The sequence below is a fragment of the Ambystoma mexicanum genome, chromosome 8, assembly GCF_040938575.1.
Source record: "Ambystoma mexicanum isolate Mex_15411 chromosome 8, UKY_AmexF1_1, whole genome shotgun sequence".
NCBI classification, from domain to species: domain Eukaryota; kingdom Metazoa; phylum Chordata; class Amphibia; order Caudata; family Ambystomatidae; genus Ambystoma; species Ambystoma mexicanum.
The window spans coordinates 943,898,214-943,922,648 of NC_090929.1; the positions used below are offsets into that span (position 1 = coordinate 943,898,214).

At 44.7% G+C, this 24,435-nt stretch overlaps 1 protein-coding gene across 1 annotated transcript in view; it reads left to right on the forward strand.

The window, feature by feature from the left end:
- LOC138472584 (rap1 GTPase-GDP dissociation stimulator 1-like) overlaps positions 1-24,435 on the forward strand; it is a 674,436-nt gene that overhangs the window by 570,334 nt on the left and 79,667 nt on the right. Inside the window, exon 11 of the mRNA XM_069610828.1 lies at positions 5,687-5,826. Coding sequence (XP_069466929.1) covers positions 5,687-5,826 — 140 coding nt within the window. The remainder of the gene's footprint in view (positions 1-5,686; positions 5,827-24,435) is intronic.

The following is a 24,435-nucleotide window of genomic DNA, read 5'->3' on the forward strand; positions in this document are numbered from 1 at the left end:
GATTGTGGCTACTGGCCCCAAACTCAAAACCTTACCTCGGAATACAAAAGCTTCACCATCCTCAATGCTGTTATCCCCGGGCAAAAAAAGTGAAGACTCTCAGCGTCACCCTTGACTCCGAGTTAACAATGAAGCAGCAGACTGCTAAGATTCGGAGCACTTGCGGCCTTGTTAACAAGCTGCTCAGTCATATCCGGCTATTTGTGTCTTATGAGAATGCAGCCATCCTTGCTACTGCTCTTGTTAATTCCCGCCTGGATTACTGTAATAGTCTCTTGAGTGGTTGCTCTCAGACCATTCTATCCTCCCTCCATGTATCCCAGAACGGCACAGTCCATGTCATTACTGACCTCTCTAAACGAGCACATATTACAGCCTCCAGACGGGAACTACATTGGCTCCCTGTGAAGCACAGAGTGACACACAAGCTCCTTACTTTGATCCATAAGTGCATACTCAACACTGCTGCCAAATATCTTACTGACCACATCCTGCACCATACCTCATTGTGTACCCTTAGATCTAGTAACCAACTCAGACTTGTGCAGCCTCTGTTAAGACTGGCTAACGCAGGCGGCCTTAGCTTCGATGTATTGAGCCCTGCTGCTTGGAACTCACTTCTGATAGCCCTCAGAAATGAAACTATGACAATTAACTTCAAAGAAAGGCTGAAGACCTTACTCTTCACCCCTCTCCTGACTGAGTCCTCTGCCTGATGTCTACTTTATAATGCCACTGTCTTCTGCAACCCTTGACCCGGACCTTTTTGCTTTATCTAATTCAGTTTGTTTTGTTTTGTTCTGTGTGCACCCTAAGGCCTGCTGGCATGTGGTGCGGTATATAAAAATTCATATAAATACATAAATAAATAAACAGTGCTGTGCAATGGCAGATTTGTCAGGCTATCATTATTTTTCATTCTAGGACTTGCAGTTTTCCATTCAGAATGTGGGAAATAAAGGTACATTGGCATTCCATTTGTTTAATATACATCATTAAATAATTACATTATTGATATTGCCAGGTTGGTCAACTATGTGATTTGTGGATTTTTCAAGTGAACACTATATTAAAATATTACTATAGTCCTTGAAACCCTAAACTTAAATATTTGTACCAAGTAAACCTCAGTAAGTATGTAGTCAAGTGTCTTATTTGCAGAGGGGGATTATATTTCAGGGTTCATTGCTTAAACAGTGTGTGCACTCTTACTGTGACTTAACTGCAGAAAGTGTGGTCCTCAGAAGTGATTAGGGTAACTATATTAAAAAGATTGCCTTACAGTGGGGCAGATTTCATGATTTCAGGGACAAAATGGTGTCTCCTTTTGCTCCGCCATTAGTGATCCTTAAGGCCCACACCAAGTTTATTCATTTATTTTAATTTTATTTATTTACATACAGGAAGGAGCCATGCTCTTTTGATCACAAAAAAATACAAAAGAAAAGATATCAGATTTGATGGGAAGCAGTGCGCTTCTTACAGTGGGTTGTCCTTTCCATTCCTTGTTCATTGTAGGCTTCACTGACTTCTATTCCCTCAGTATCATGTTTTAAAATGTTCATGGCCTCTCTGAACAGTCAGTGTTTCTGATGATATGCCAAAGATTCCAGGGCAGAGTCCTCTCCCATAACCACAGTCCAAAAGCTGTATTACAACTCCGTTCTTAGCGCAGTGTTTATCATCTCTGTGACCTGAGAAATTGCTAGTGTTCCTTTCCTATGTCTACATCGCCAACAAACGTCTGTGTCACCCATTCCGGAACAGAATCATGGGTTATCGCCATACCTTATTTTAAGTCCATAGTCTTGCCAAACCCTTACAAGAGCAATTAAGTGTTGGATAGTGCATTCAAATAAGATAGTGAAAATATCGAAAACACTGTCGTTATTTTTTCATTCGTTATAAAGACTGCACGCCCATAGTTCATGTCGTCTATAAGATGTTTATAATAACTAATATAGAGCTTTAGCATAGAGTTATACAAGGTCAAAACATGTCTAAATGAATCAGTTGTCTGCAAGTCATTACACAAACGACACCTATGCTCATCAGGTAATTTCAACCACAAACCATTTGCATCCGTGGCCGGTAGTTTATTTAACCGCATCTGAGTGTAGGGCTAGGAAACTGATAAATATATTTATGGGGAAAGTACAGTTTCGAGAATGTGCACAAAGATGGCAGTCACCCTATGTGTGCGTACAGGGGGAGGGGGGGTTCCACAACAGCTACCCACATCTATACGTACTAGGTGTGTCTAATTGCAAGGGCACCAAAAAAAAGAAACTATGTCATTAAATATATTCAGACAGAGTGATAGAGAAATTACATATTTTAATTAATGTATACACAAAAATGCAAAAATTGTTAAAAAGAACATTACATAAAAAATCATCACATAAAAAACATTGTAAAATCAACCAAATAGGACTAGCATCAATAAGCCCCTGACATGGTTGAAAGAAGTCTCCTTATCACAAGATGGTGGTGTGGTTAGTAGGGACGTGAGGCAAACATTTCATGTGTCCTCATATTATTGTCTAGTTGTACTTGACTATGTCAAGTACAAGTCACCCTATGTGGTCAGGGTTCATTGACCAGTCCCACTCCAGGGCCTTTCTGTTAAATCAGCTCAACAGTGCACCCAAACCATCCGATCAATTAGGGAGCCATTTTAGTTTCTGAAAGAAATTCTAATTTCTAATTGTAAATTCCTCTAAACCTCTACAGGATCCTTTTAACATTTCATCCTTAAGCAATAGGAGAATCGATTGCTTTTCAACACTCATACTTTTGATGTAAATAGTTCCTTTGTGTGCTTATAATGGTGCACAACAAAGTCATATCAAGCTCAGCATGGCCTGTATGGGGGGGTTGCTATGGGGGTGGCTTTTGAAAAGGCCTAAGATAGGTCGCCAAGCGTGGCCTTCCAGAAAATTGGGCAATTTTTCAAAATCTGAATACGAACACTCCAGTGCATAAGCAATACTGGTCACTAATCTTTGTCCATAGAGAGTAATAATGCAGGATACATTTTATCTGGCATCGGTGCTGACAACATTTCTTATCAACATCATAGTAGCGATAGCCCTCGAGTGGCGCTTCTGAAATACCAAGGATTCCCTAGAGTTGGACTCAACCTCATAACCAAGGTACCCTTAGCTTTTGCCCACACACATACATTTGGATTTCTCCATATTGATGGACACGTTATTCACCTGTGCATATTCATTGACCAATCTTGCACTCCTACAAAGGCCAACATCTCTGGCATCAAATGTAGCTAGGCCATCTGCATAAGTCAGATATAGGATCTTGGATGTCCCTAACTTCGGTGGAAAATTGTGCACTTCAGAGAACTGTTCACTAATATCCGCCATGAACAAATTAAATAAAGCAGGGGCCAAAACCCACCCCTGCTTCGCTCCTTTGTCTATCTTGATGGGGGATGATAAATCACCCATATTATTTAACTTGACCCCAGCTACATTATGTTCATGCAACATAACTTTGTTAATTTTTCCCATAGCTTACCACAGTTGATGGTATCAATGGCGGATGAAATAATATGTAGAGTGGCACCACCTATTTATGCTTCGCCTGATAGATAAGGGAGTTAACAATGAATATGATATAATAATAGGATAAGCCTTTTCCAAATCCTGTCTAGAACTGGCGAAGTATATGTTTAACCGCATAATTGAAATGCTGTTAAGCAAAGGGACCAGAGACGGCTGGAGGAAGAAAGATTTGAGGCAAATGGGGTAATTGGGAAGCCCTAAGGCCATGGTATGGGCCAAAGGAAGGTATAATGGGTATCATTAGGAGTTTGGCAGTAATTCAGTAGTAAATCTGGGTAATTACTGCCCAAATTAATTACCATTACCACCACTCGGCCCCATGGAATTACCACGGAATCACGAGTGTTGGCACAATGGTGTAATTCCCCCTTTTTAGAGTTCATAGAAATCCATGGGGATCATTTAAGAATTACCACCAATGGTAATACTGATGAATGTTGGCAGTAAGGTGGGTGATTTACCTCCAGCTTTTTTACTGGAATAAGATCCTACACTTCACCGCCAAAACCAGTAGGACGGCGGTGTGGTAATGTAGCAATAAAGTGGCATTAATGGAATTACCACCACTTTTTATCACACTTCTGACCTCGTGGGGCCCAATATACAAAGAAGGTGTGAACCTGCATTAATGTGTGGTCTTGTGGCAGGTGACTAGGCACATTTCCGTGCGCTGTTTTTGTGTGATAAAATTTGTGTCCATGGATCACCCTTTTCCAAACCTGTTATTTTCTTTTGAAAATCATTAGTTTAGTCCAATTGAAGCTAAACAAGACGAAAACTCCCAGCTGCATCGTTTTTGCTGATTATTTGCTGGGGACTGGAAACAAATATCACAGAGACATAGCCCGCATTACAAGTTTGGCGGTAGCCTTGACGGTAAAACCTGGCAATGGGGAAATACAGGGCCATTACAACCCTGGCGGACCCTGTATTTCCCCATTGCCAGGGGCTGGAAACGTATACTCCCCATTCCCATTTGAACCGCTTAGGGCTCAATGGGGATGGGGAGGCCGGTAGCAATGGCACCATTCAGAATGGTGCTGGTGCTACCGGCAGTGTCAGACCTGGCGGGCAGGTAGGCACCCGCAAACAGAACTCGTAGTTTGCCGGTCTGGTAACAACAGTACCGGCAAGCTTACCGGTACCGTTGTTACCGGACTGGCAAACTTGTAATGAGGGTAATTGAGTTGCCTGGCCACCCAACGATGTGCCGTGTGACATAGTGAAGAAAGCAATTATTTGCGGAAGTCGGGAAAGAGAAAGTTCTTTTTTTACGCCTGCTCAAGCAAAGGGCACAGTAGTGAAAGCAATGCAGGCTTGCGGCCCCAATAGGGAAAGGCCAGAAGAGGAACGGCGGCTCACGGTTGTTAATGTAAGTTCGTGTAGGTGGCAGGGCACAATTTCTGCATGCGTGTCATTTACTGGCAAAGTTGTACATATGCACAGGCAGAAAACAAGCGTCGAAAGAGACATTAGTTGTGGCTTGAAGCTAGTTAACATGTTCGTTGTAACCATTTTTTTATTTCCCAATGTTGAGCTACCGTGAGTGAGGATCATGGTTACATTTTTAGTAATTGTTGCTAACTGGAACAGGAGTTTCAGTAGCTGAAAACTGGTAAAAACATATGTATGATCTTTAATGGCAGAAGAGATGTTATTTAGAGGTTATCGGCTTTGTTACATTTACAACTGAGAGTACAGTGGTCCGAAAAATCAGATTACGCACCAGCAATGAATGTTTTGCGGGAGTAAAAATCTCGGGCACTACCCCTTATTTAGGCAATGAATATATAAATGAGAATAATGATAATGAAAGTGAATTCTTTTTTTTAAATGTCCTTGTCGACTTTTCTGTGTTTATTACTTTGAAGTACTGTAATTATTTTAATTGCTAACACCAGTATCAGTTTATATTGCAGTTATTTTCTAATGTTCGGTCAGGGCACAGTCTAGGGTTTTGCTCTTGGTGCCATATCGTCTAGTAATTGCCCTGTAGATATGTTATGGGGAGCGTGACTTTGCTGAGCTGACTTGGCACTACTTTTCACCAAATGACAGTATTTCTCTTTACTACAAATATCTGTTTGTTTTTTCTCACAAAGCTGACGCTGCACGGATTCTGGGACAGGACCACACCCTTCTAAGTAGACTCGTGCAATGGTGCGAGGCCAAGGATCATGCCGGCGTGCGCGGGGAAGCCAATCGTCTGCTGGCATCCCTCCTGCGCCACAGCAAATCACAGGTGAGAAAACTAGTTCTTTGTACAAAGGTAAAAACAAAAGAAGGCTCTGGGCCTCCATACCGGGTCCCAGTACCAGGTTCCTTCAATGAGGAATAACCGGGTCTTTCCAACTTTGGAGGACCCGGTAATTCCTCCTTGAAGGAAGCCATCCCCATTCCCATTTGAGGCCCCATAGGGCTCAACGGGAATGGGGAGGGAATTAACGGGCCCGTTATTAGCTCCCTGGTCCCCTCCGGGTCTGACCAGGCATCCTTACCGGGTCCCGCAAGGGAACCTCGTAATAGGGCATCCTGTAAAGAAGGGTGCCGGTCCCGTACCGGCACCCTTCATTACGGGAGCGCCTATGTTGTAATGAGGCCCTCTGTGTACAAACTCCAGCACACTAAAGTGCGTGTTTTGTCACTTCTGTTACCCATCAGAACACATTAACCAAAATGTCAAGTTCGGAAGTAAATATTTGTATATTGAATGCTTATCTGAGGAAAACATCCTAAGAACTTATGTTGGGTAAACAGTCGCCTAAAGACAAGAAACAACTAGGACAATTTGGTGTCTTGTGAACTGCAAATCTTGTGCAAAACGTTAAACAATGTTGCAGGAAAAAAAGAATAAAGTGAAAAACAAAAGTGAATAAATTAACTGAAAAGAATGTGTCTTACCACAGATATAGATTTTGATAGGTGTCAGCATGCTTTTGAATCTTTTAAATATGCTATATGTATGTCTAATTCCTAGGCATTTTTGCAATCCATTGTAAACAAAATCATACAATCTCAGATCGGGCGAACATAATTATGTCAGGTTAACACACCAGTGTTTCAGGAACTCTCAGTCTCACCTAAAACAATACACATTTGGTTGCCCATAAGGAATGATGGAAGTACTAATAATCAAAAAAGAGCACAATATATTGAACACGCTCATAAACGCATCATGACATTTTTAAAAAGTAGTCATCACAGTATGTAATTATATAGTCATAATTCTTAGATTTAACTACAGAATGAATACGCATCATCTAACATTTCACACCGATTTTCGTTTACTGCCACATTTAAGCCACACATTCTTCTTTGATATACATTTGATTGACCCCCAAAATGTTTGATATCAAATGTATTGGCACCCAACATTTTTTATATAAATTTGATAAGAACCCAAATATTTTTAGCATCAATTTGATTGACCCATGATAATTTTGACATAGATTTTATATGCATTGTATGTACATGTTATATATTTTTTATATACATTTTAATATGGGTTTTGATATCAATTTTATACGATTTTGATATGACTTAATATAAATGTTGATATACATTTCTATATAAATTACATTTCAATATCATTTTTTATATACAGTTTATATACAGTTTATATAAATTCTATGTATAGTATAAATAGTAAACGTGAGGCCCGCCCATACGTTTGACTGTGTCCTGAAATAACCCTATTTGAGTTAGCTTTATACGCAAAGTGTGTTTCTCACACCTATACAAAAGCCCAAGCTGTTGGCTTTAACAATGCTTGTCCATGCAGCAGGCCCAGTCGGTTCAACACTATTAAGTCAGCCCCCGCCATGAAGCTTTGCCATGCACACGCCTGCACAAAGGTCCAAACCATCAGCTTTGGCAATGCTTGTTCCTTAAGGATTGTCCCACACCAGCTCCTCCTCTGACAGTTTGCCTAGGGTGGCAAAATTCCTTGCAATGCTTAACACAATTCTTAAAATAGTGCATAAAACACTATGCATTTCAGAGAAAGTCTAACCGAGAGCAGAATGAATGTACAACAAACAATTCTGGTCCTACATTGCAAGACACGTGCATGAGAACCTATTTTGTGGTGACTTGAGCTAGACTCCTTTTCCTTTTCCTCCAAGCTTTTAGAAGATAAGTCATCACAGCGTAAACTACCAATCTACACCAGACAAGCAACAAATATCCATAGCCTGCAGTGCAGATCTGATGTTTCTAGCAAGCAACAACGGTTTTAGATAGCGTTATCTCAACCCTAAATACACATGGCACAAGCATAGAAAGTGGATGGGGCTTTCTCTCTTTAAAATGCAATAATGACAAGAGGGTGAGTTATCGCTGTTCCATTTATTTTGCAGAGTGGCTAAGGGCAAAATACCAAATCGCAATTTGGTGAACAATGCTCTCATCGGTTTCTGGGTTATATCATCGAAATATGTCTCAAACCTTAAGCATTGCTTAACCGCCCAATAGGTCCTGAGCAGTGCCATCCTAACCACTTTTGGGGCCCTGGGCACAGACATCTTTGAGGGCCCCCTCCACCAAACCAAAGGAATTAAGTGATCAAGAATATCTTGTTGCACCTCCGACCCCCTTCTTGCAATCACAAGCTAGAGGTTGATATGCTGCCTTGCAGCATTCTCAGAGTGATAAAGAAGTAGCATTTGAAGGTCAACATTAGCAGTCTACGAAGTTACTTCAGTTCTAGCATAGATACAGGATACTTTTTATCAATTACATCCAGGAAGGTATGCAGCCTGTAGTATTAATGCAGAACCATATGTAAAAGGCACATTTAACCCAGAATAGACAGAGAATTCACATGAGCTGCCTCACAGAATGCAAAAGAGCTCAAGCATGGATAGAGGAGACTAATTGAAAGGAAGAAGACAGCTACACATACCATAGCATGGATAGTGGATGCAGATTAGAAGCTACCAGGAAGGTGTCAGACAGACTGACAGAAGAAGTGGGATATGGTTTTCAAATAGTGTTGCCATTAGAGATCAAACGAACATATGCCTGTGGTGTGCAATATATCAATACTCACCATTATAGTGGAAGCAACAAGATAGCCAGTGAAACCATGAATGAGGCTTTTATGAAGATCATACCCTCAGAAGGAAATCACTCTGAAGGGCTGACAATTTTAAAAGGATTAGGGACTGGCAATTTTGAGAGGTTAGGCAATACAAGATTAAATCAGATGCCCAGGATCACACATTGGGTACGGGGTGGATTGTGTGCCAACTCTGCAATTTCTGCATTTGAACACTTTCTTTTTTTTTTTTTTTTTGTTTTTAACCTGTTTAAGGTTTTTTACAAATCTGTGCTGTAGTGAACTGTGTTCGTACTACTTCTAAGAAGTTAGACCAGGACTTAAGACACCACTCTCGAATTTCCTTGAAGATCACTTGCTGGTGTTGAACACTTTCTTTTCCAGTTCTTATAATTAACTAAAACAATCTCATTTTATAAAACTGACTTGGAAAGTACACAAATCACATTACCAAACATGACCATTTAAAAAAAAATATTATAGAAGGGTTTTACGCAAAATGGGAATGATTCTAGATTAATTCTCTCCATCATCAATGGAAGCATATAAGCACCAGCATACCAATCAATGTTATTTAACACATTTAATCTGGATTTTTCTTTCGTATTTCAAAACTTTAATTACTTCCAAAACAATGGCTTGTGACATTGTCATTCATAAACGTGCATAAAAACGTTTGACTTTTAGAAAAAAGCGAACTGTTTTTTGTATCAAACGAGCAGACCTTAAGATATGCTTGCCTGAGGCCTGCAACATCTGGTCCGCTGTCTTCGGTCGAGCACCCCTTCCAGTCAAATGGCCTACATTAGAAGAAAGATCAAGTAATGGGCTAAACAATACAACAGCCTGCACAAAGGCAAACCTCACAGAAGACAGCACAATAATGTAAGAGATAGTAGATGATTTGACCAGGATCACTGTATCATCTGCTGACAAAGCCAGGATGCAAGCATGAACGCTTTTGTTCCACAGTCTTGAATTTGGATACGTATTCACTTCTTGGACTAACAGATTATGCTCATCATTGGGGGTGATTGCCTAGCTTTTACAACTCCCCATGTGAACAAACCAATGTCTAGACCTTCACCATACAGATGATGTGTTCGTTTTAATAGCAACCCCTATCTGGCGCAGTTACATTGCTGATAATAGCACCTGTTGTGTTATAACATCCGGCACATATGCAGGCAGGTTTATAAACTTCAAACACAGGAAAGGCTCAGCCAAGTTTTCTTAGAATGTGCTATTCTAATCTTGCACATGAACACATATTATTGCAATGAGAGCTTAACACACTGAGCTAACTTCTAAACGATTGTGGCATTCAATTTATCAATATGCATTTCAACTTTAGCTATTGCACATGATCAACATAATTCCCATAGGAAGGAAAGAATGCTACAGAGTTGTGCCGTTAGGAACGCACAAATTATGTATACCACAGTGAACACAGAAGGCATTCCATGATGAATTGATCAGGGCAGAATGTACTTTTCAAAACAGACATGCAATGGGTTTAGAACCTCAGCAGCATGCCATAGAATATCCTGACATGTGCTTTTTAAGTCTGGTGAATAATGGAATCTTACTTATTTAGATACGCCTGCCTTGTGGGGATGAGGGGCTCCAAAGGGGGTGGGGGGGCCTGGGCAAGTGCCCCTTTTGCCCTCCCATAAAAACGTCTCTGGTCCTGAGTGAGTAAGAACTATTGACCATGCTCAGAACTTCAATTTCAGCATTGCTCGTATAAGCCTTTCAAAAAAGAGATTTAGTGCTGCCATCCATAAGACTTTGCAGAACCCAGCAATCAGTCTGTCCAAGTCTGTTAAGCTCTTTTCTTACGTGTACAAACCAGGGCAATGAAGACCCACCATTCTGACTCAGCCCATCTACAAAAAGCCTCTCTGTATTTTGGTTTTTAATTTGTTTATTGGTTTATCACAAAATAAAACCTTTTACATCACAATTTATTTAGACCACAGTTAAAATCTTCTCATATCCTCAAATGTTATTCAACCTTGCTAAAATATATCCAAAATAAAATTCCTCCATAATTATCCACTCCCTCAAACCTATCATATCACCCGAGCCTAGAGGGAGCCCAATCTTCCCATTTCGTCAATCATCAGTTCATCTTAGAATTCGTACATCTTTGCGTAAATCCCTGATTTCCCAAATCCAACCAATTAGTTAATCTTTTTATCTTAAAACATATTCCACAAACTTCATCACTGCTAAAACCAAACAGATCTTTTCCCATCCAAAAGCCTCTTCCGCCATTCTTCTGCTGTCAGTGTAAGTGTATGACTTACATGTCCCTCCAGAAATCTCGTTCTAGAACCTTACAGGAGGTTATTAAATGGAAGAGTGTTTCCACATTCCTAAGGTCTCCAAAGTATCTGCACTGCAGATTTGACTCCTCAATCTGTTTCCTGGCCAATTGAACTTCCCCTGTTGGAAGGATATTCAGGGGGCATCTCAACAGAAGGTCTCTGTAGTATGCTGATGGAAACCTTTGGAGATAGCCCTTTCCACTCCATGCTCTGTCTCCGTTATCAATTTATCTCTTCCCCTTGTCCCCATGTTTCCAACCCAATTAAGGGATTGCAATTCTTTTCACTTTAGTTGGATAGGACATGAGTAGGTCCCTTGTGATGCTACACCTTTCAAGGTAGGCCTCACATTTATACCTCCACCGTCTCAATCCCTTATCTTGGTCGGTCTCTCGTGTCTTCAAGATGGAGAACGGGGCAGAACTGTCTATGATCATGCATTTTCTATATAGTGATATTGTTTTCCACAATGCTATTGATTCCGCAGCTCGTATCTAATGGCAGACCCCGGGAGCGAGTTTGGCCATCTTAAAATCGTCCACAAGAAAATCCCTTCCATTACTCCCCACACTTTTCATGATAGGTTTAACAGAGATTCAGATATGTTTGTCAAGATCTGTACCACCTTCTGTTTGTAGAATGTTATGAGTGGGAGAGTTGAATAACTCCCATTCAAGAGTCCAAGAGGAGGAAAATGGAGGTGAATATCGAGAGGCTGACAAGGAGAGACATGACCTTGCCTTTTTCGACCCAGACCCGTAAAACCTCTGGAGAGGGAATCGTAAGATCGCAGACAATAGCTCAAGTGTGTGGCAGCATATGTCAGTGGTACACGGAGCGTGCCTACGCTGATAAGCAGGACAGAGGGAGGTGCCTGTTACCGTGGTACCGGCCTTGACTCCAGATATTCTAAAAAGCCATGCGGTTCATCACAGCCAGTGAGTTGAGGGGAGAATCAATAAAAAAAAAACAGTGTTGAAGAAATCCGTAAAGTAGCAACTTAAGGGAAGTTCAAAGAACTGTTAAAATAAAGAGGAGACCAGCTGCAGATGGATCCGGCACCACATGGGTGCTTACATGAGAGACTCTGGTCACTCCTGTGTTTGTTGAAACTGCTAATACAAGAAGGCCTCGGGAAGGCCGCAAAGGAACTGTCAAAGTGGTCATACAGGGGTCTTGTAAAATCCTCTGCACAGTTGAAAGTCTTCGTCCAACAGATGATTGTGAAGCAAAGGGAATTGAATCCCGCTTGGTGAATTTGGCAAGAGTGAACCCGGCAGAGGGATGCTGAAAAAAAGGGGCAAAGCCTGACGTCCCTCTGAACAATGTGTTGACAGAAGTGAACCCCATCGAGGGATGTCTACAGTGAACTGTTTAGCAAAGGTTGGCAAGAGTGAGCCTGGCAGAGGGCTGCCAACAGAAAGGGGCGAAGTCTGAAGAATTGTTTAAAACAGACATTAAGATTCGTGGTCCAAGGAAAAGCCATAGTGAATCCGGGAGAGGGAGGCTGAAAATTGAGAAGGGTTTGCGCCCGGAAGAGGGGGACCCCGGGGTCAGCCATTATTACCCTAACTACTGTATAAAAGAAACTTTTTGGTTGGTTATTTTCTGACCCTCGAAGGCAAGAGACTTTTTGCAGGAAAAGAGAATTGGCCATCGAGGTTCTTGAAAAACGTTTTGTTTGTTATTTTCCGACCCTGGGAGGCAAGAGACTTTTTTCAGGAAAAGAGACTTGGCCATCGAGTTTCTTGAAAGTTGAGTGGAACTGTCGTCTCGAGCTGGGAAGCCAGAGAAGTGTGCTATGCTCAGAGGTTCCACCTTATCCCGTGCTCAAAACGTGGGGAAATGAGACCCCGACTATTGCATCCTGACACATTATTTGTGAATCCTATCCCACACTCATTTTGTAATTAGCGTAAGTATTAGCAATAGGTTTTTCTTAGTATAGGCCCTTTTATTTGACACGACACCACTGGGACTGCCTTATTTTAATTTGATGGTCTAAGCTTGCGCCCATCTTACATTTAGTTTTAGATTAGGCGTTTATCTCACCGACTTTTGCAGTTTAATAAACAGCCTTGAACTATGATCACTTGTGTCTGTCTTTACTGTTGCCACCAAGAGTTCCTTACAGGTGTAAATACAAAAGTGTGAGTAAAAAAGAAACCCAAGGTGGTTGAAAGGAGGGAGGAATTTGTTGTGGACGCTGCTACACGAGTAGCTGGCTAAGGGGAAAGAAAGAAAAAAAGAATGAAAAAGTAAAGCAGAGATGGGGGACAACTATTCGGGGGAACAAGCAAGGTGGAAGATTACAAGCCCCCGCAGAAGCCACAAGGGGCAAGGGCAGGATATATCGGTAAGGTCAGGGTATGAACAACTGGGGAAGATGACACGAATCTGGGGTAAATGGGCACTGGGTAGGATAGCAAGATGCCTAGGTAAGGGGGAAGGGCGGAAGAGGTTCAGAGAATGGAGAAATGAGTAACGGGTCGAAGCACCTGGGGGATAGGAATAAGAAAAGAAAACAAGGCACCTGGGATCAGGGAATGGGTGATGGCAGAGCCCGGGGGAATGAGGAAGAGGTTAGGTGCCTGGAGAGAGGAGTAAGAAGTGGAAGCGTGCAAGACAGCAGGCAATGGGGAAATTGTGTTGGTAGACAGGAGATCGAGGAAAGGAAGAACCAAGAAAGAGGACAAAGCACCTGGGAAATGTGTAATGGGTTAGAATTGATAGCAACCTACTGGTTGCAGGAGGAGACCACCTGGGGAAAGGACAAATGTATAATGGGCACCAGCTCAGAACAGAATCCTCATGCTGTGCCACCAAAACTGAACACCTGTAAGTTACCTCCTGCCTAATAAAGCAGCTGCAGCCATTTCCACCCACAATACGAGCCCTGTTGACATTATTGGAGGGGGTAGCGGCAGATGGGGGGCCAGAACCAAGTGGGGGACCAGCAAAGACGTGAGGGAAGTGGTAATTGAACGGGACGAGGGGCCCAGTTTGGGCTCTTGCGGCTATGGCACCACGTGAACAAATACAGTGGCTCACAGCAAGCTGCTTGCTCTAACAGCCTGCAGCTCCAACAGTCATTGCTCACCTCCCTTTCTCGCACCGGGTTTTGCCGCTCCGGGCCACTGGCCAAATAATGATAGCAACAGGAGAGGGAGGGGGTGGCTCCTCCTGCACAGCCTACAACTCCAACAGTCGCTCAACGCCCTTTCTTCCTTCACATGTCTATAACATTATTATTTTTTTAATTGTCATGTTTGGTTATGTGATTTGTGTACTTTCCAAGTTTAGTTCTATAAAATGGGATAATGTTTGTTCATGGTAAGAACTGGAAAAGCAAGTTTTAATGTGCAGAATTTGCAGAGTGGGAGCAAATCCCAGCTTCTCCTCTCAACCAATGTGTGATCCTGGGAATCTCATTTAATCTCATATTGCCTGACATGTCAAAATTGCGAGTCTGTAAGCCTTTCAAAATTGTTGCCCTTCATAGTGATTTCGTTCTCAGGATAAGATCTTTGTAAAAGCCCCCCCTCATAGTTTCACCAACTACACTGGTGCTTCCTCTATAATAATAGTGAGGCTCAATATACTGCACACCACAACCCCTTGTTTCTTTGCTGTCTAGTGGCAATGCTACTTAAAAACCATGTCCCTCATCTAATTTCAGTCTGTCTGGATGAAGTCACCTTCCTGGTAATTTACAATCTTCATCCACTATCTATGCTATTGTATGTGTAGCTTTCTCCTTGCTTCTAATTGGTCACCTGTTTCCATGCTTGCGCACTTTTGCACTCTGTGAGGCAGCTAATCCGGGTCTTCTGGCTATTCTGGATTATGTGCACCTTTTTTCACGTCCTACATTTATACTAGGCTGGTATACTTTCCATATGGCTGATATTGATGTAAAGTGTCCTGTACCTATACTAAAACACAATGACCTTCCTCTTGGACTGCTGATGTTGGCCTTGAGATGCTACTTGTTTATCATTCTGATTACAGCAAGAATGAAGAGGGTAAGGGGTGAAAACCATGCTTATTTTGATCGCTCTGAGGCAGCATATCAAGCTACGTGTTGTGATCACGATGAGGGGGGGCGCGACCAGCTATTCTGGATCCTTAAATTATTTTGGTTTGGTACAGGGGGCTCACAAAAGTGCTTAAAACGGTCATGCATGAAGGGGTGCGCAAGGTGGAGATCACAGCTGACACATATATTTATTTATCGGTTATTTATTTATTTATGAAACACTAATGCAGACTATAGATACTGCATTAGAGCTTGAGTGTCTCAAAATGAACTGAGCAACATCATGGGGAGGGAAGAGGAAGACGAAGGAGGTGGGAGGGTTCTTCTAATCTCCCACAAAATGCTCCACTGGGTACCCCTAAATCAAGTGCACTTGTTCTTGAGTCTGGCTTGTGAGCGAAATGAATAATAGGCAAACAATGATCCTACAGGAAATTGTGGTGTCTTAAGCCAAAAACTTTTTAAACATGCAATACAATCTTTGGTTTAAGTTTGCTGTTCAGAAGAATTCAAGTGCTACTAGTTAAGTAACACGTTGGGTATAAAACCACTCCCAAATAGGCAATGAGGGTTTAGGCTCTTAGATAATGGTTTACAGAGAACACCCTTGCAGCAGCGTGCTGGGATGTTAAGTAGTGTCTGAAACAAAGATCCACTTACTTCCTAAAGGAATTTCAAAGCAACTCATATAAATGAAAGCTCCCCTGGGCAGCACAATGAAGTCATCCTATTTTGTATGTGGTTTTAATTCTATGGTTATTGTGTTGTATACAGATCCACACACCCCGGCGAAGCCACTGTGGGGCGTATATGCTTTATGATGCTTGATGCTCCAGTTTAGACAGGGCTGTGAATCAGATCCTACAATTTTGTTATGCATGCAGAAACATGCTTCTTAGGCCTATAACGCGTGCTAAGAGGAGGAGAAACACTAATTGAAAGAGGGGATTGCGGAGTGTAGTTTGCATGCCATTGACAATTTGTTTCCCAAGACGAAAAGCAGTTTTCTACAAATTCCGTTGGTCAAAGTGACAATGGAGCCCCGGGATCGAGAACAAAGGAAAGCAAACAGCGTCTCTATGCTTCTGACAAAACCAACAAGGTTTAGCTAACTCAATCGGGCTCATTACAAAGTTGCCGGTATCCCGACCGAACTACCCCTACAATTTCGAGCTAACAAATACTAGCTAACCACTGGCACATTTACGCAATTAATGCTGCAGTGGTGGGCACTGCGTTTACATTCCCTTGGCCGGAGCACTGTTTTCGGCAGCTTTCATTTGAGAAGTGGTAAACCAAGACTGGATTCATTGATTGATTGATATTTTATTTCTATTGTGCTCGTACACAAGTGCTTTGATTGATTGATATTTTATTTCTATCGCGCTCGTACACAAGTGCTTCAGAGCGCGACAAAGCAAGGGAGGGGAACAGGGGAGAACAAAACAGCGATCTTACCAGGTCCAGTGACATTGAGAACGTGCAAGTGCATGGGAGAGGGGGGAGGGGAAACGTGCATGGAAGGGGGGAGAGGTGGAAAGTGCAAAGCAGAGGAGAAACAGATAAATAACAATAAATAAATAATAAAGGCAACAAACAGTGGTAGTGCAGCCAGCAATGTGCAAGTGCTAGGTTTAAGGCAGCAGCAGAAAGGGTAGGTTTGATAAGTGCAGGAAGAAAAGGGGGGGGGCTGTTTGGGATGATCTTCCAGTGTTTCCTGAAATTCGCTTTTTGACACAGGTAAGCATAGGCTTTCATGTAAGTGTGAATGCTGCACCCATAACATGTTTCCAGGTATACATGAGGCAGTAGTGCTCAACTTTGCTGCAGTGATGTGGGGAAAAGAACACCAACTGGGGCTACTTCATTACAATTAATTCGCTTATGAATGGACAATAATCACATCAACACCCACAAAAAAGACTTCTGTGCACCTGGATGGACAGAGGTGTTTTACTATATTATTAAGAATATAACTTGCAGACGTTTATATTAGTTATCAGGTATCAAGTAATCACTGGAGGTGTAGGCCATATTTAAGTAATTATGGTATGTTACTGGCCGTTTTCAAACGGGAAATGACCATCACAAATAGCACTCTAAAATCACTACAATTGATTATTTGGTCCCGTACCTGGTAATTACAAGACAACACAAATTGTGTGCAGCTGCATCGAGAGGAGCGTGGCAGGAGCCCCCTCTCCGTCGCTCCCCATGTTAATCCAGTAAAAGCGACGAGACGCAGCGACTGACGGTGAGGACACACGCCATCTTCTACTTTGTCAATTTTGCTTCTAAACAGCTGATCTGCGCACCTCATCACTGCGGTGCAGCACCTTGACCCCTATTATTTTCACCCCAGCCATTACCTTCAACAAGGTAAATGGCTGCCTCTCTTTTCGTGCGTGCGCTAGGACGGAAGAAGCGCCGACGCAGAAGTGCCCAGCAAAAGGGCCTGTCTGCGCCTGTCCGCGACGGTCCATCAGCCGTTGGACATTACCGTCAACTCAACACCCCGTCGAGCACTGCAAGTACTGCACCACCCCCCCCCCCCCCCCCCCCGCCTGCCCTCTCTTGACTGCCCAGGTCATATATCGGGATTCTACCAACCTGACTCACCGCACATTCTTCTGTACCTGACTCGTTTGGCCGGCAACCAGCACATCAATTCCCTAAGAAGCGCCCAGCACCCTTGGATATCGCAACATCAATGTTTGCACTAGGTGCACTTTACTCGATCAACACAAGCTCATAATATGTCATACAGCAACTTAATAATTGCTCAGTAAAACTAAATTAATCTATCGCTATCCCCGGACATGAGTAATGCCTGCAAAACAAATGTATCGAGCACTGTTATCCGTCCATGCTTCACCTCCTGTACCAAACAGAGCCAACCTACTCGGCCATACTTCAACCACTGTCTGCAAGCTTGATCTAGCCCATCTCGCCCAACTCTTGGTTCCTCAACCCACTGTTAGCAACCCCAATTCAGCCTATTTCTTGCCCTTTGTTAGTGACTTTGATGCAGTCTAATTTCGCACATTGATAGCAATCTCGAATCAGCCTAATTCTTGCACATCGTTAGCAATTTCGATTCAGCCTATTTTTGCCTATTGTTAGCAATTTCAAATCAGCCTATTTTTTGCACATTGTTAGCAACTTCTAATCAGCCCATTTTGCCATTCTGTGCTTTTCAACCTTTGCTGTAAGCAACTTGGAACCAATCCACTTTGACTAACTGTTCTGCCCTTCACCACCCACTGGTAGCAACACGTAATTAGCCAACCATTCAGAACACGTCGCTCCACTATATATAGGACCAGCATATACACTGTCCTACTAAGGGCCATTCTGGACCTGATTTTCATAACTAGCACCTCAAGCCTCTACCTCCTACCGGCACTTGGCCCTACCATGACAGATCAACTATCAGCACAATTGATTACCCCAACAATCTCACTATCACCTAATAATGTGAGTCACACATGTTCACGAACCCCTAATGCTCACATCATGGTTAGACCATGCAGCACCACCTCCGGAAACCTTAGACTCCGTTCCAGACTCACCAAGCTGTTTGAACCTCTCGCCAGGTCAACTAGCATCACAAATACTAGAAAGACATATCCACCCACCAAACCAACCAACACTTTATTAAACGACACTCACCTAACCCCTCACCACTGAACGTAAACTGCCAACAGAGCAAACCACTTAATATACCACCTAAATACAATATCAACATCCAAGTCCCATTCAAATCACAAACAGAGAAGATTGCCTCACACCTTAAGGGATCCTTAATAAACACCTGCTCATTAGTGGCACATGCCACGGAGATAGCGAACCTAATACAGACAGAAAAGCTAGACTTCATGGCCATTACTGAATCATGGCTTCATACGGCAGCCGGCCCCACCCTCACACTCGCAGTCCCTGAGGATTATACAATACTCAGAAACGACAGAACCGACGCCCACGGTAGAGGTATAGCCATAATAGCTAAAACTAATCTAAACATGAGACTAACTCCCTCACCCGATGTAAAATCTTGCGAATCCTTTTTTTTTAACTTTATTTATTGGTTTTAACAGTTTAACAAACAAAGTATGCATCTCTTGTAATATCAGACGTTAATCAAAGAATTACGTATCCCCCCACCCCCAACTCAAGACCACAGTCAACATTATCTTCCAATTATGATGGGCCGGATTGATGGCTAGGACAGTCCGAACCGTCCGAGGTATCGTCAGAGTTATTAGGATGCAGTAGTGGCTCTGTTAAGGCCACCCAGCGGTGCAGTTCTCCACTGGAGTCCAGCCTCTGTTCAAGGATTGCCATTTCCCACGCGCCGGTCTCCGCCGTTATCCATTTCGTCAGGTCCCCCCACCACAGTGCCTCATACGGGGCCCTTGGGCTCTTCCATCCCATGGCTATGAGTCTCTTCGCAGTTATATAAATCAGTTCTTTGAGTTTGTTTAGAGGCTTATTTTTGTGGTTGCGTTTGCATCTGCCCAGGATGCAGGCTGCGGGGTTGTTCACTTCTAGCTCAATATCTGCGTCCGCCACCCTCTCCTGAACCTGTGTCCAGAAGTGGCGTATCTCCGGGCAGCCCCAGAACATATGCGTCATTCCCGCTCTCGGCTCCTTACATTTGGGGCATACCTGGGCCTCAGCTCCTTTGAAGTTGGATATGGCCTCTGGTGTTAGGTAGGCTCTGTTGGTGATGTATAATTGAATGAGCTGCAAACGGGCATTCCTAGAAACTTTTTTGTGGTAGTGAGTTATTTTCTCCCATTCGACCTCTGCAAAGTCTTGGCCAAGTTCGATTTCCCATTTTGCTTTGCTTTTGAGCGCGCTGTTTGTCGTGCCCTGGAGCAGGGTTTCGTACAATCGCGAGGTTTCATGGCCGCCTTCAGCTGTGTTTAATAGTGTTTCTATGACCACATTTTCCGTCTTTGGGGTGGTAGTCTCTGGCCATCTAACCATTATGGCTTGTGTCACTGCCCTATGGAGCAAAAATTGGCCAGCGGGTAATCCCGTAGTCTCAGCAAGGTCAGGGAAGGGTATGATCTCTTGGTCTCGTGTTAGGTCTCCTAAGGTGGCCACTCCGTAAGGTTCCCACTGGGTGCGTGATTTGAGAGAGCCCCATAGCTGGTAAGCCATAATTGCTGCGATGGGGATTTGTGGTGAGAAGGGATCAGCTGACCCCACAGTTCTGCACGCTCTGTTCCAGAGCTTTATTCCGAGTTTGATTAGGTATGGGAAGGGCTGTGTGAGTCTGTTCCGGACCCATAGTAGGTCCCTCAGGAGGAGATTGGGCAATGCAGGTTGGAGGAGCCTAGTGTCCGTGGAGGTCTCGTCAGCCATCCATCGCATCACATGCCTTAGTTGGCTTGCCAGGTAGTACAATTCGAAATTGGGGACTTTGATTCCTCCCCTCTCGTAGGGTCTTTGGAATGTGTCCAGCGCCACCCTGTGTCTGCCTCCCTGCCAAAGGAACCGTCTACATAGTTTATTTATGTTTCTGAAGAAGGAGGGGGGATGTTGTAGGGAACGTTTGTAAAGTTGTATAGTAAGCGGGGAAGAGCAACCATTTTGAGGAGATCGGCCCTTCCGGCCATCGAGAGCGGGAGCTTGCCCCAGAATTCCATAGATTTTTCTAGAGTGTCTTTAGCTCTCACTGTGTTGAGTATATGTTGCGTGTATGGGTCCCGGTGTATAGTGATTCCCAGGTATCTAAAGGAGGTCACTTGCCATTCTAGATCCAGGGAGGGAAGGGATCTTAGGTCTTCTTTATACAGTGCGGCAAGAGGGTAGAGGCAGGACTTGTCTTTGTTAATTCGGATACCCGTGTATCTGCTAAATCCGTCCAGTGTTTCTAGAATGTAGGGCAGGAGGTGTTTGGGGTTATGTAGGTACAATAGCGTGTCGTCCGCGTACATAGAGACGAGGTGGGTCACTCCGTCTATTACTTTCTAAGTAATTCCTGTCTAAGGTATGCGGCTACGGGTTCGGTGGCAATGATGTATAGCATCGGGGAGAGTGGGCAGCCCTGACGGGTGCCCCTGTGTAGGGCCCATTTGTCTGAGAAGGTCCTATTTGTGCGTACCCTAGCAGTGGGGTTGGTGTAGACTAGCTGGGTCCATTTCAGGAAGGCGGGTCCGATTCCCATTCTAGCCATAGTGGCATATAGCCATTCCCAATGCACTGAGTCGAAGGCCTTGGTGGCGTCAAGTGACGCAACCGCGTATTTCTGAGGCCTCTGTTCCGTGCTGTATATGATGTGATGCAACCTACGCAGGTTCTCTGTTATGGAGCGACCGGGCACATAACCCGTTTGGTCCTGATGGATAAGGTGGGGGATTACCCTTCGCAGCCTACTAGCTAGCAGGGAGGTTAGGATCTTGCAATCGACATTTAACATGGAGAGGGGCCTATAGGAGCCGCAGTGCGATCCGTCTTTCCCGGGTTTCAGGAGGGGGATTATCACCGCTTCCCTCATGGAGTCAGGGAGGGCGCCACGCTCGTAGGCTTCGTTAAACACCTGTGCCAGCAGTGGGGCCAAGGTCTCTTCGTACAATTTATAAAATTCCCCGGGGAGGCCATCAGTGCCTGGGGATTTACCGGCCGGGAGTGATCTGATGATTACTTTGACCTCGTCTGGGGTGATGGGTTCGTCCAGGATGTCCGTCATTTGAGGATCGAGCCTGGGAAGGTCTAGGTCATCCAGGACATCCTCAATGTCGGAGTCGGCCACGGATGGGGGTTTGGCGTATAATTTGCCGTAAAAGTCAGAGAACACCAAATTAATTACAATCTGGGTGTGCACTAGGGAGCCGTCTGGTTTGAGTACTTGGCAAATGGGTGTTCTGGGGGTCTCCCTCTTGTATAGCCAAGCTAGGAGTTTACCGGGTTTGTCACCTAGGGCATGGGTTTGTTCAACGTGTTTGGCATAGTTCAGCCTACCCAGGGACTCCCAGTGCGTAAGGCAGGTTTGTTTTAGGTCAATTACTTTCTGTAAGTGTTCTGGGGATGGGTCTAGTCTGCCTTCCAGTTTTCCCAGCTCCCTCTCTGCGTGTTCCAGGGAGGAAGTAACCGACCTTAGTGCCCCGCCCGCGGCTGCGATCATCTCCCCCCTCATGACCACTTTGTATGCCTCCCAGGCGGTGCCTATGTGTTTGACACTGTTGAGGTTCCTTTCCCAATAGTCTTCTGTCCTGTCTGCAATGTGTTCGCGGAGGGCTGTGTCTAGAAGGGCTTCAGCCCTGAGTCTCCAGGTGGGGACAGGGGCTCTAGGCGGGTAGACCTCCCAGGTGGCCAATAGTGGGGAATGATCGGACAGCACTGTGGGCTGGTACTGAGCCCCGCCAAACATTGCCTGTTGTTCTAGGCTTACGAAAAGGTAGTAAAGTCTAGTGTGGACCGCGTGTGGAGGGGAGTAAAAGGAAAACTCACGCAGGTCTGGGTGTTGTTCTCTGCATAAGTCTCGGAGTTGTAACTGCTGTACCAGCCTGGACAGTATTTTGGCCGGCGGGGAAGGGCGTGTATGCTTATCGTCAGACCTGTCTTTCTGGGGGTCTAGGGTGCAGTTGTGGTCACCCCCCCCATATCCCTGTAAGGGCTGAGACGTGAATATAGGGAGTGAAAGAAGGTCGTTGCGTCGTGGTTGGGTGCATAGGTGCTGACTAGGCATGTCTCTCTCCCTTCGATAGTGCCGCATGCTAGTGCCATCCTGCCCTCATTGTCTACTTTGGAGCTAACTAATCGGAAGGGGATAGAGGGGTCTACCCAGATCAGGACACCCCTGGCATAGGAGGAGTAGGAAGATCCTACCAGAGTACCACGCCAAGCTTTGGCCAGTGCCTTCAGTTTGTCCGACGTTAGGTGCGTTTCTTGAAGTAGGACTATTTTGGTTTTACTTCTTTTGATGTAGGCGAGTATGCACCGTTGCTTCACGAAGCTATTCATGCCTCTGACGTTCCACGTCAGGATTTTTATCGAGTCAGCCATGGGAATCAGGGGTTCTAGTGACTATATCAGGCCCACCCGGATGCACTGCATGTGGCGGGAGGAGCGTGGGGATCGTATGGGCTCCAGGTGGTTCATGCATGTGGGTCCCAGCTGGGGTACTTGCGTCCTTTAACCTCTGCTCCGGTGACTGTAAGCCCATCCAGCGTAGGGTAGATGCTTCGTCCGTGCTGTCTAAGGTGGATGTTGGTGGTCTTGGTTTTCCCCAATTCGGGCACTTAACAGCTGTGCCAACTTCCCCTTTCCCACCCCCCCATAACTTTGAACTTCCCAAACATAAACAAGGTCGAGCGAGGTGTCCTTCAATATGACAGACCCGTTTCCGCTCCTTTAGACCGAACATCGGTCGTATGGTGCCCTACGGGCGGGTATCGAGTACCCTTAACAAGAAAGAGCTTCCAGGGGTAGGAGAGTGTTCGTCCGGGCGTCTCGTGTCGAGCAATCCAGTCAGCTGCGGCGTGTGTAGCCGTTCCTTGGTGGGGCCTCCGAAAGACATTGGGGCAAGGTGTAGCCATTGGGGGACGGGGCTCAGCGGGGTTGTCGCTTCCTGACTTCGATATCTGGGATCTGCTCCCTGTCCATCCAGTCCCGAGCCTCGGCAGGGGTATCGAAGAGGTGAGTTTTGTTGTTGCGTATCACCTTCAATCTGGAGGGGTAAAGGAGCATGTAGCGTAGACCGGCAGACTTCAGTCTAGCTTTGGTATGTATAAACAGTGCCCTCTTCATTTGAACCTGAAAGGTATAGTCTGGGTAGATGGATATCTTGGCTGAGCCCCTGCAGATCTGGCCGCCTGATCGCGAGAAGGCGAGGATGGTTTCACGGTCTCTGTAATTAAGTACTTTAGCGATCACTGGTCTGGGTGGGTTTCGATGTGAGGGACCGGTGAGCCCTTTCGATTGTGAAACCCTGGGAGAGTTTCTCTGCACCAATCTCCTGTAATAGGAGGTTCTCGACGAAGTTCGTGGGGTCCGATCCCTCAATGCCCTCAGGGAGCCCCAGGAGGCGAATGTTGTTACGGCGTGCGCGCCCTTCTGCCTCCTCGGCCCTGTCTTCCAGGCTTTTCACTTTTTGTCGGAGTACATCGACATCTTTGAGGAGCACAGTCTTAGCTTCGATGTTTTCGCGGACCTGGGCCTCCAGCGTGTCTGTCCTGCTGGCAAAGGAACGGACGTCTTGGCGTAGGAGGTTCAGGTCTATGGCAACAGCGTCAATTTTATGTTCCACGGCTGCTTGAGATTGTTTGATGGCTTTGAGGATCTGTGTGTTGCTTGGTTCTGATGTTGGCCCCGAGGGGTCTAGTAGGTCTGCAGCAAGTGTCCCGTTCATGATCTCAGGCGCTGTGGGCCCCGCCGCCGTGAAGGTATCAATGGTGGTCTGGCGTTGCT